Here is a 10,946-nt window from a genome sequence, read left to right on the forward strand (position 1 = left end):
TTGCGAAGGGGAGGTAATTTACTCAGAACAAGGGGCCGCCTTTGCGAAGTATAAATAGTGAGACTTCAAGCGCAGCATTGCTATCAGATCTGAACTCTCCGCAGGAAGAATTGTCAAAGATCTTAACATTGAACAAGCGCGCTCCGGCAGGGAAGCATCAGTTCCCATTTCCCTCCGGCGGCCCCCGCCCCTTCCCTCTTCCTCCTCCTCCTCCTCCTCCTCCTCCTCCTCCTCCTCCTCCTCCTCTTCTTACTTCTTTTTCTCCTACTTCTCCTCTTTCTTCTTTCTTCTCTTCTTTTTCTTCTTCTTCTTCTTCTTCTTCTTCTTCTTCTTCTTCTTCTTCTTCTTTTTCTTCCTCCTCCTCCAGCTCCTCCCCCACCCCCTGCCCCATTGATGTGTTATTATTGGGGGGGCTGGGGCAGTAAAAAAAGAAGAAGGAAAAAAAGAGCGGGGCTCGGCTGGGAGAGGTTGAGCGCGGAGCTGACCGGCATCGGCGGCGATGGAAGAACTTACGGCGTTCGTCTCTAAGTCTTTTGACCAGAAAGTGAAGGAGAAGAAGGAGGCGATCACGTACCGGGAGGTGCTGGAGAGCGGGCCGCTGCGCGGGACCAAGGAGCCGACGGGCTGCACCGATCCCGGCCGCGACGACCGCAGCAGCCCGGCAGTCCGGGCGGCCGGCGGAGGCGGCGGCGGAGGAGGAGGCGGAGGCGGAGGCGGAGGAGGCGGAGGAGGTGCAGGAGGAGGAGGAGGAGCAGGCGGAGGAGCTGGAGGAGGGCGCTCTCCCGTCCGGGAGCTGGACATGGGCGCCGCTGAGAGAAGCAGGGAGCCGGGCAGCCCGCGGCTCACCGAGGGTAACGGCCTAACCCCCCAGCCGCGGTTCCCCTTCCCGCCTTCCTGACTCCTCTCGGGCGGGAGAGGACCCCGAGGCCCAGCGGGGAGAGGGGCGGGACGCGGAACGGGCCCTTGGACCCCAGCTTTGGAAGCTAGAGTGATGATGGAGGGGTGGGAGTCCGGTGGTGTGCACGGTCGTGGGTGGGGTCCGAGTGTGTGTGAAGAGGGGGGGCGTGGGGTTTGCGCGCGCCCTTCTCGGATGCTCTCGCTATTCCCATTCCACTGAAGCGCATTTCACCAGCCAGAGGATGGGCCCGCAACCCAGACGGCCCGCGGGCGGATGGGGAAGTTCGGTGGGCCCGGCTGCCGCAGGGGTGCTGACAGCAGCTGGGCCAGGCGGCAGGATTCTGGTTAGCATCTAGCGCCGAGTTTGCGGGAGCCCCTTTCCTAGGCCTGAGAAAGAAAGAAAAAGAGAGGAAAGAGAGAGAGAGAGAGAGAGGGAGGGAGATTTCACCCTGGGGTCACCCCCGGGTTTCGGGCCACGGCTAAGATCCACTCGAACTCCACGAAGATCCTGGATCCTCGGATCCTGGAGGTCAAAACTTCCCATTCTCTTTGAGCTGTTACGATTGAACGAGGCCGAGGCAGGCTAAGGTCCAGGCTAGGCTGTTTCTCTCGGGAGACGCTTTAGGCTCCCTTTTTTGGGGATTGGTTTTTCGGTATTTACACAATTGCATTACTGTTTCGAATCATCTCTGGTTTCATGTGGGGGGGAGGGGGGGAGGGAATCCTTCCGTGCCAACCAAGTGTTAGGAAATGGCTTTATCTAAATGGTGGAGCGTCCTGTACCAATTCAAAAGAATTCAACAATAAAATTAATTTGGCACTCGGTGCCTGCAGTAACTGGTGTGCTGCCATATTTTTCCAATTAAGAAAATATGTGACATGCGTAGAATCACATATTTAAGCAAGCAATTAAGTTGTTTATAACACGGTCTGTTCCTGTTTAGGCCAATAAATGGAAATTTGGGGGCGAAATCGAGATTATATTAAGTCTATTAATCAACTGGAAATGTGGACATCTTTCTCTTTGAAGCTCCAAAAGTTTGAGAGGCATCCATCCACTGTGGATAACACGAAATAGACAAAGCCTTCTCACCCCTTTGGCAGAATCTGAAGGGTGTTTTTCGTGTTTAAATTTCATTACAATATCAGTAGAAATATTTTCTTATTAACTTGGCCCCTAATGTTTACTATAATGTTACCCGCTTCCTCCCCAGTGGAAGGACAAATGTCCATAAAACGAACTCTGAGAACAAGAAATGCGGGCAACACCTAAAATTACCGTAGCTAGAATGCTAGACTGGGCTAGGATCTAGAGGCTCCTTCTTCCCCCAGACCAGGCAGCAGGTCCTCCTAAATTTGAAAAGTATAGCACCGTTGTCGGGTGGCCCAATGCAGGCTCCCCTGCCTGAGTCCGCAGCTCCAGGTCCTGGGTACACCAGCATGTGGCATCGTGCGATTAGGGTCACAACCCGGGCAGACATAGTCCTGGAATTGTTGATTTCCAAGCTCAGGACAAGTATTAATTTTTCTGCAGGCCGGCTCTTCCAGAAATGATTTTTAACACCCATGCTGATCGGGATTCTGGGCTAGGAAGAACTACAAACAGCCTCGACTATCCAAACTCAGCTTTGACACCTTAAAAACCCAAGGTTCCGACTCAGGCGCAGAGCATGAAGGTTCCAGAGGGCAGTTTATGTTGATATGGGCTTTCCTGATCACTGGCCCTTACTCTCATATATATGTGTGTATATATATATATAAAATCTCCCTCTGTATGCTCACGTTCGCAGAGCTCCTGTTTTTAAAGGGAGAAGGAAGGACAGTATAAAGTAGCAACGGGTGTGTGCAAACCCAGAGCAGAAAAATGCATATTTTATTAAACAACCGAGCTGCTGGATGCATGAAAAGGCTTTGAGCAACCAATAGAAACCAAGGATCACGAATGTTCCGCTTGAACCTGTTGATCTCTGTGGGTTTAAGCGTTTAGGGTCGAGTCTGTCTTTCCAATGGGGAGAGAGAAGGAGAGAACAGAGGCAGCGGTCTGTTTCGCGCGCCACCGGAGGCTGGTTCTCCGCCTCTTGCCTTTTGGCCTGGCGTGGGCGGCGAGCCCTTCAGGCCGCCAACATGGCGTGGGCGCCTCTTGTCAGGCGTCCCGTGTCTGGCGTGGGGGATAGAGACTGCCTGGCCACCCGTGGGCTGTCAGCAGGGTTGGGCTCGTACCCTGGGCCAGCACCGAAAGCCAGGAGATGCGGCTCCCTGTGCCGCACAGCACCCGGGTCTTGTTCTGCCGCCGCGACCCTTGGGCCCAATTGTTCCCAAATTAGAGCAGCAAGTTTGAGAGAAACAGAGCCAGCGGAGGCCAGAGCTGGCCTGAAAATGCCCCAGCGCTCTGGGAATAGCCGGTGAGAGGCCAGTGCATGGCCTCGCCGCGCCCTTCTGCCCTGACCGGGTTCTGTGCCTGGCCGGGTGCGGCGCTCTTGATTTCTGGTGTGCTTGGCAGAGTGTGAGTGCTAGAGAGGGTGAGTGGAATGCATTTGGCGTTCGCGGGGGGAGGGCAGGGGACGGTGGAGTGCACAGTGAGGAGGTGAGTAGGCTACAGTTGCGGAGGGTTGTGTGGGTGAATAGCTGAGGAAGGGCGGCCGCCCAGAGTTGATCTTTCACGTCTCCAGATTCCTCTTCCTCGGGGCAGGGTGAGACAGTGGACAGAACTCCAGGAGGGGGCAGGATCCTCCATCCTTTTGGAGACAAATCTGGTAACGGGATTTGCCGTGTTGTTTTTGTCCGTGTGTGTGTGTGTGTGTGTGTGTGTGTGTGTGTGTGTGTTTCTGTGTGCGCACGTGGACATTCGCGTGGCCCTACTTGTGGTGCCCCCTCCAGTGTCCCCAGAGCTGAAGGATCGCAAAGAGGATGCGAAAGGGATGGAGGACGAAGGCCAGACCAAAATCAAGCAGAGGCGAAGTCGGACCAATTTTACTCTGGAACAACTCAACGAACTGGAGAGGCTTTTTGATGAGACCCACTACCCGGACGCTTTCATGCGCGAGGAACTGAGCCAACGGCTGGGGCTGTCCGAAGCCCGAGTGCAGGTACCTAAGCTGTGAGGAGGTCAAGGCAGGGCCCGGGGAGTGGAGGAGGGGCACGCGTGGAGGAGAGGCCGCTTGGGGGACATACAGCGAGGGCGCAGCGGGTTCAAGAACCTGGAGTGAGGTGAGAAGGAAAAGGATGGTCTTTACTAGAGGTCCTATTTTCCAAAGTAAATCTTTGTATTATGACCTACCCCCCCGCCCCCAATCCCAACATATGTTCCCAGCAGAAGAAAGCTGTGCTGGGCTTGCTCCCAGAGTTTCTATAAACCACACCCCCACCCCCCTCGCCTCACGATGCCTTTAATGTGGTTTAATCCTAATGGGCCTACTTTTATAAGCCTTAAAAAAAAAATCCCACAGAAAGCGTTTTATCTTCTGGATGCCTTAAAAGTTACAACGAATATTTTGTTCGCCTGAGTTGGTTTTCCTTGAGGTTCTGCTCCGGGGTCTAGGGTTGCCAAGCGGATATGCCAATTAGGTTTATAGATGTACAGACTATAAAGAAAATTAGCAACTGTTAAGTGCGGAAATTTACAGTTTGCCGTTAGCAGTCGATCTCAAACTGTGTGTAAAACAGTAAAGCAGTAAATGCATTTTGGTCACTCTTTGTTCCTTCACTTAACCTGACAGCAAACCTGAACCTACAGAAACTTGATTTTAAAACAATTCACATATCTTAATATTGGCATTCCCAAAGTCCAACACCCAACAAGTGCCTTAACGTGATGGAGTTAGGGTTGGAGCAGGTTTTCTTTACTGGTTTGTGGGGGTGAATATAATGGCAATAGGCTTTGGGGGCATTCAAGGTGGAAAATTATGTACATACATGCATGCATATCCTTCTAGTTTTATGGAGAAAACATTTAAATGTTTCAGAATGTATTTCCGCTCAAATAATAAACTAGGAGAAAATGATGGTCATTATTTGTTTGAACACATGGAGCAGTTTTAGGCCTGAACATCTGCAGCTGTTACAAAGTATCACTGTAACAGATACTCCCAGGGTCTCTGGGCGCAGAGACCACCATCTGCAGCAAACTATGCAATTCTTATGGGGCTTCCCCGCATCTTGTAATAGGATCAGGACAAAAACAGAGCAGTCACGTTGAAGGGGAAAAGTAATAATAGGCTGCCTTGGTCATCACAGCCGTCAATAGAAGGCTCTGCTCTTCTTTTTTAAGCCTCTCCTGCTTTGCTGTGTGTACTGAAATCTCTAGAGACTCAGCAACCCCTTAAAGACATGATGATAATTATTACAGTTATGAGCATTAGTATCGCAGTTCCAACTCTTCTAGGGGAAAAAAGAGGCAAGAAGCCTCAGGGCATGTGAGTTACACAAAGGATGCCACCCTGGCATGAAATCTACCCTTCTATTACACTAAATGGCAGGGGAATTTTTGAAGATTTACATTGACTATGACACGGCTTTCAAAAACAAGAAAAATCTCTGAAGCACTATTTTTCTTTTATAGTTTTTTTTTCAAACCTTAATTTGTGAATCAGTCAATATGCTGTATTATTGGAACATAATGCTGTATGACTGGAGTGTAAAAGCAAGGTTTATATGAATTTTTTAAAATCTGTCATACTGCCTTTAAAAGTTGGCAAGTTTATTTAAGAAGGTGATCTCTGGGAGAAGACAGTATCCAGGAGTTACTTGATTCATACCCCATCCCCTTTTCACAGCATGTTGTTCTTTTTTTTTTTTTTCTCATAAGAAGTGAACTTTATTGCTGGTCTTTATTTTTTCATACTTTTATTTAAATTTTAGAGTTATTTTCTGGATGCATCTCTGCTACCCTAACTGCTTTTTCTATAGAAGCAAATTAGATTATCATGACAATAGCACAATTATGCTGCAACTGTGTTACACTCTGCTGCACAGAGGAACAGAGAAATTCTAAACTTCTTTGTAGTGAGGCTTTTATGACACTAATTACCTCTTCCCCCACTCTTATCTTCCTCCCCCCAAAACCAAAAAAAAAAACCAAAAAAAAAACAAAAAAAAAACAAACCCAGAGTCACTATTTGCTTTGGTGTTTGGTTTTTCTTGAAGATGAAGCTAATTAATATTACAGGCTATTAATGAGCACATTCTTCTCAGGTCTTACTGGGCAAACATCTAAACCCATTATCACTTTGGTATCAGGTATCAGGGAGAGTTTTAGGCCTTGGGGACTCTGTAATGCAGAAAGATGAAACCAGGACTAATAGTAATTTATCAAGAAACAATTTATCTTGCAAAAGTCTATGAAATCTATTTTTTGCTGTTTACTTGCATTATTTGACTTTGGAAATTGAGAGTGTTTTTTATAATTCAAATATTGCTTGCTGTATCTCTCAATCCTTGCCTAAAACACTATTCTTTTGTCATTGTACTCTGGTAATTAAAAGAAAATGTTGGAGTTCGTAACATCCAGGCTTTATTTTGTTTTTCCAACTTGTAGGTTTGGTTTCAGAATCGAAGAGCTAAATGCAGAAAACAAGAAAATCAACTCCATAAAGGTATGCTTCTCAAAGAAAATCATTCTCAGTAAAAAGAGAATTGGGTAATATCATTATACAAAGTCAGAAAGAAACTTCTAAAATAAAATCATGGTATTTATTTAAAAATCTGCTCTGAAGGCAGTTAATGAAAGTCCTAAAGTTTGGGAGTAAATTACATTTATTTTAATTATGGCAGCAGTGTAGGAAGATAACTGTCCAGTTCCAGAGGAATTAGTTCTGTCTTAGTATCATTTGGAACCCTGGAAAACAGTGCTGGAAATATTAACCTCATATTATTGTGTTTTGTTCCCCATTTTTTAAATAGGTGTTCTCATAGGGGCTGCCAGCCAGTTTGAAGCTTGTAGAGTTGCACCTTATGTCAACGTAGGTGCTTTAAGGATGCCATTTCAGCAGGCAAGTATAGCCCGCTTTCAACCTGTTTTTAACTGTAAAAAGACCCGGATGTTTGCTTGAATTGTTGAATATACCTTCTCTCTGAGTCCCAATGTTGGTGTCCATGCAGTTGAAGAATAATTTTGAGATGATATAGTGGATTCACTCCCCTTTAAAAAAAAAAAAAAAAAAAAAAAAAAAAACCTATACAATGTCAAGGGCCTACGTGTCTAGTCCTTTCTGTCCTCATGGGAAACCTGCAGGGGCCTGAGGCCAGCAACCGGTCCTTTAAAAATGCACTAAAGATTGCACTTGGGGAGAGAAAGGAAAAGCCTTTTGATTAAGATTTTGTCAGATCCAATACAGAGGTAAGTCCTCAGGTGTTTTCTAAGGCAACTTTCTAAATATTTTTCTAGGTATTTCTTACCCCTTAGTCACATTAAATGTGTCTGGCAGAAGAAGAGTAAATAAATAAAAGTACTTCCAACTCAGACTTGATTTTTTAAAGGTGCCTCTGCAAACAAAGCTTCATCTCTAGTAGAGAGGGAAGCCTTGGTCTTCCCAGGGATGCCCTGCCTCTGCAATCCCTTTCTTAGGTATAAAGAAACCTTTAAGACTACATTTTAAAAGGACAGCCTGCAGCAAAGATTTAATCCTGGGAAATCCCAGTGCTCTAAACACCCCTGCTCTTCAAGCCTAAGGGCGCAAGCCTTACCCAACCAGTGCCTGACCTTGCCCATCCTTAGCCAGGACCCCTGCTTGGTATGGCTGTGAAGTCGTGAATTAGCTCTCAGTTGGTAGCACCCTAGCTCTCAGCTGGCAGTCTCCCCTAGACTGGGGAGACACCTGGGCTTACCCATGTATTGACGGTTAGTGTTAGGGAGATCTTAGCTCTCTTGGCACCACAGGACTCTAGCATCCTGATGCTAGGCTTTTGAAGCAAGGAGAATGATTGGAGAAAGAGAGAGTGGGATCTTAAAAGGAGACCCTTACTACTCATAAAGTGATGTGCAGGCCTGCAGCACCAGCACCACCAGGGAGGCAGTTAGAAAGGCAGAATCTCAGGTCCCAACGCAGACCGTCTGAATCAGAATCTGCATTTTAACAAGAGCTGCATTATAACAAGGCTGATTGTTACAGCAGTAAATGTTGGAAGTACTAACAATTGTGCCAGTTGTTATGAAGATGAATTAATTTCCCTAAGTAACAAGGAAAAGTTTTACAGTTTGCTTGTTAGCACTTGGTTACTTGTTAGTGCTTTAGTGGGGTAAGGGATGTATGATGGCATCGAGAGCCTTTCCAAATTACCTTTCTAATTTTGAGGAGGGCTATTAACACGATAGCAAGGTTGCCCTCTGATGGGCCCAGCTCCTGAGAGGAGCGGCCACATTCCTGCAGATAGAAGTCCCTCAGGGCCCAGGGAGATAAGGCGCTGAGCGAGTTGCAGAGACTCTGGCGCACCGGAATATCCCAGATTCAGTAACAGACTGAGGAGGTCAGCCAAACGCCCCTTTCCTGTCCCTAGCCCCAGTCTTCCCCCTCGCCAAGCTGGACGCCGTTAATGCTCTGTTTCTATTCTGTTGTCACCCTAGGATAGTCATTGCAACGTGACGCCCTTGTCCTTTCAGGTTCAGGCGCAGCTGCAGCTGGACAGCGCCGTGGCGCACGCGCACCACCACCTGCACCCGCACCTGGCCGCGCACGCGCCCTACATGATGTTCCCGGCGCCGCCCTTCGGACTGCCGCTGGCCACGCTGGCCGCTGACTCAGCCTCCGCCGCCTCCGTGGTGGCTGCCGCCGCCGCCGCCAAGACCACCAGCAAGAACTCCAGCATCGCCGATCTCAGACTGAAAGCCAAAAAGCATGCTGCCGCCCTGGGTCTGTGACGCCAACGCCAGCGCCAACGTCGCGCGTTCAGCGCGGCGTGCACCCTGCACACCCTCCGCGCCTCGCTGCTTTTCCGTTTATCCCCCACGGATCTCCGGAACCTACCCTCTTCCCGCCCCGCTGATCGCCCTTTGCCCCCCTCCACAACCTGGACTTGGAGGGCGAGACTCCGCGCGGGACCCTCGATCCCACTAGGCGCAGCAGCTCCGTTGCTCCTGACCATTCACTTACCCAAGGGCATAGAATTCGGCTTCGTAGGGGCAAGTTTTCGGAAAGTCTGGAGAGAGACTGAACAAGGGAACGCTAGGACAGCGGAGTGTGGCTCAAGGCAAAGCTGCAACGATGGATTCTTGAGTAGAAATAAAAATCCTGTTAATAAAAAGAGCAAAAAAAAAAAAAAAAAAAAAAAGTAGAAAAGACAAACCAGAGAGAAAAAAAGAAAAGGGGAACTTATTGCTATTTGGCAGAAGCTGAAATTGGAGAAAGAATCAAGGAACAAAAACAAATTTTAAAAATTAAAGTATTTTATACATTTAAAAAATATGGAAAAATAACCCGGACGAATCTCGAGAGAATGGGGAGGGGGGGTACCAACTTAAAGTGTATGTTTTTTTTTAATGGGCTGAAAAGGCAAAACAGAAGGAAGAGGTATACTTATTTAAAGAACTAAGGTTAAAAAAGTGCGCAGCTGGGAAGTTCACAGGTTTTGAAACTGACCTTTTTCTGCGAAGTTCACTTTAATACAAGAAATTTGATAAGAGAGGCGGGCCTCCTTTTACGTTGAATCAGATGCTTTGAGTTAAAAACCACCACGTATGGAAGAGTAAGAAGAGGGAAGACAGTATACAAAGCGAGGAGAGGGAAAAAGATGATATTAATACAAAAAATGTTACCACAGACAATGATTTATCTGAGAAATTATTGTGGCAGCACTGTCCAGACTGCTGACAGTAAATTCCGGTTTTGCATGTTACTTGTATTCCACTGATGGTGTCTCCCCGCTCCCTGCTTTACTCACATGCACTTACTCCATTTTCATCTTCAGTATGAAAAACAATACCAAAAGCATCTGGAAATTGATATATCTCAAATCTATATTTTTTGCCCCGTCTTTGATCCTGTCGGACAAAAGAAAAAGGTCGGAAGGGAGAAAAATTTACACTCTGTCCCAAGAAGACGGAGGCGGGCAGAAAATGTGGGGAAAGGAAAATGAAAAGAAGACCAAATGAAATAAAAAAGGTACAGCGCCTCCCACGGCTCCTAGCACACAGTAGGCGCTCAATCAGTGTTAGTCCCCCCTCCCTCCTTTCTTGTATTCCCTCCTGCTGATTTCCTGACGTCCTGTTTGAGAACCTTGCTTTATTTCCCACCTCTCTATCCTGTCACACTCACCTTAAATAACACCCAACTAGATACAAGCAGTAGGTTTGTGTAAAATATGTTGATACACACGAACAAAGTTTATTTTGGCTATAATGTGTGAACTGATGGTTGACTTTCAACATTTGCATTTTATCTCACAAAGGTGTATATTCAAGTAATTTTGTTTGTTTGTTTCAATTCATGTAGCTATTTAAACTGGGATACCCTGGACTAAGCAATCTGTATCCCAATCACTAGAAAGCCTCCTTAGTTGTGTTTTTGTTTTTTTCTAATTTACAAGAAAGAGGAAAAGCTCTTTTAACTGAACTTTGGTATGCGGTTGAGCTTTGTAACTATTTGTTCTCCATGAAAACAAAGTTATTTATATTTGCCATATTTTTTCTAGTGTATTAAGTTATTTTAAACAAAAGAAGATGCTGTTATTTCATGATGTGTTGTTGGTACAAAATGTTTTGGTTTCACCTCTGTTAAACCTTTTAAATAAGTGCCAAGTTATTAATTGAAGACACTTTGCCGATCAATTGAATGAAAATAGTATTGTTTCATTTGATGGGGTTCGCGTCATCTTTGTTCCTGTTACTATTAAACTATCCGGGATAGTCTTTCCTTCTTCCTTTTTTGATTAATGCGTATCTATCTCTCGAACACATCAACTTAGAAAAGCGCTTGCCTCTGCTTCTACGTGCCGCTATTAAGAGGCGATGAGAATGGTGACTCTCGAAAGCGCTGAGCGCACCCCCCCCTTTTTTTTTATATCCACCCAGAATAGAAACAGAATTGATTTTACACCAAATCAATAAAGGAGCAGATAGT

General features: G+C 46.6%; 1 protein-coding gene across 2 annotated transcripts; it reads left to right on the forward strand.

Annotated features, from left to right (window-relative positions):
* The first annotated feature begins 304 nt into the window (after positions 1 to 304).
* Positions 305 to 10,735, forward strand: SHOX2 (short stature homeobox 2). 2 transcript variants are annotated; one of them, XM_045503149.1, is made up of 5 exons: positions 305 to 851; positions 3,775 to 3,983; positions 6,431 to 6,488; positions 6,796 to 6,884; positions 8,456 to 10,735. In XM_045503149.1, exons 1-5 carry the CDS (start codon positions 500 to 502, stop codon positions 8,747 to 8,749), a joined length of 1,002 nt encoding a protein of 333 aa, XP_045359105.1. In that variant the 5' UTR covers positions 305 to 499; the 3' UTR covers positions 8,750 to 10,735. The 2 variants fall into 2 exon arrangements, with proteins under 2 accessions (XP_045359105.1, XP_045359106.1); XM_045503150.1 differs by having other exon boundaries at positions 307 to 851; positions 8,492 to 10,735.
* The last annotated feature ends 211 nt before the right edge of the window (positions 10,736 to 10,946 follow it).

This window comes from Leopardus geoffroyi, chromosome C2, assembly GCF_018350155.1.
Source record: "Leopardus geoffroyi isolate Oge1 chromosome C2, O.geoffroyi_Oge1_pat1.0, whole genome shotgun sequence".
NCBI lineage: Eukaryota > Metazoa > Chordata > Mammalia > Carnivora > Felidae > Leopardus > Leopardus geoffroyi.

Coding starts and splice junctions, on each gene's coding strand:
- SHOX2 (XM_045503149.1), top strand. CDS start 500: ATGGAAGAACTTACGGCGTTCGTCTCTAAGTCTTTTGACCAGAAAGTG. Junction 852..3,774: donor CAGCCCGCGGCTCACCGAGG/GTAACGGCCTAA, acceptor TGCCCCCTCCAG/TGTCCCCAGAGCTGAAGGAT. Junction 3,984..6,430: donor TGTCCGAAGCCCGAGTGCAG/GTACCTAAGCTG, acceptor TCCAACTTGTAG/GTTTGGTTTCAGAATCGAAG.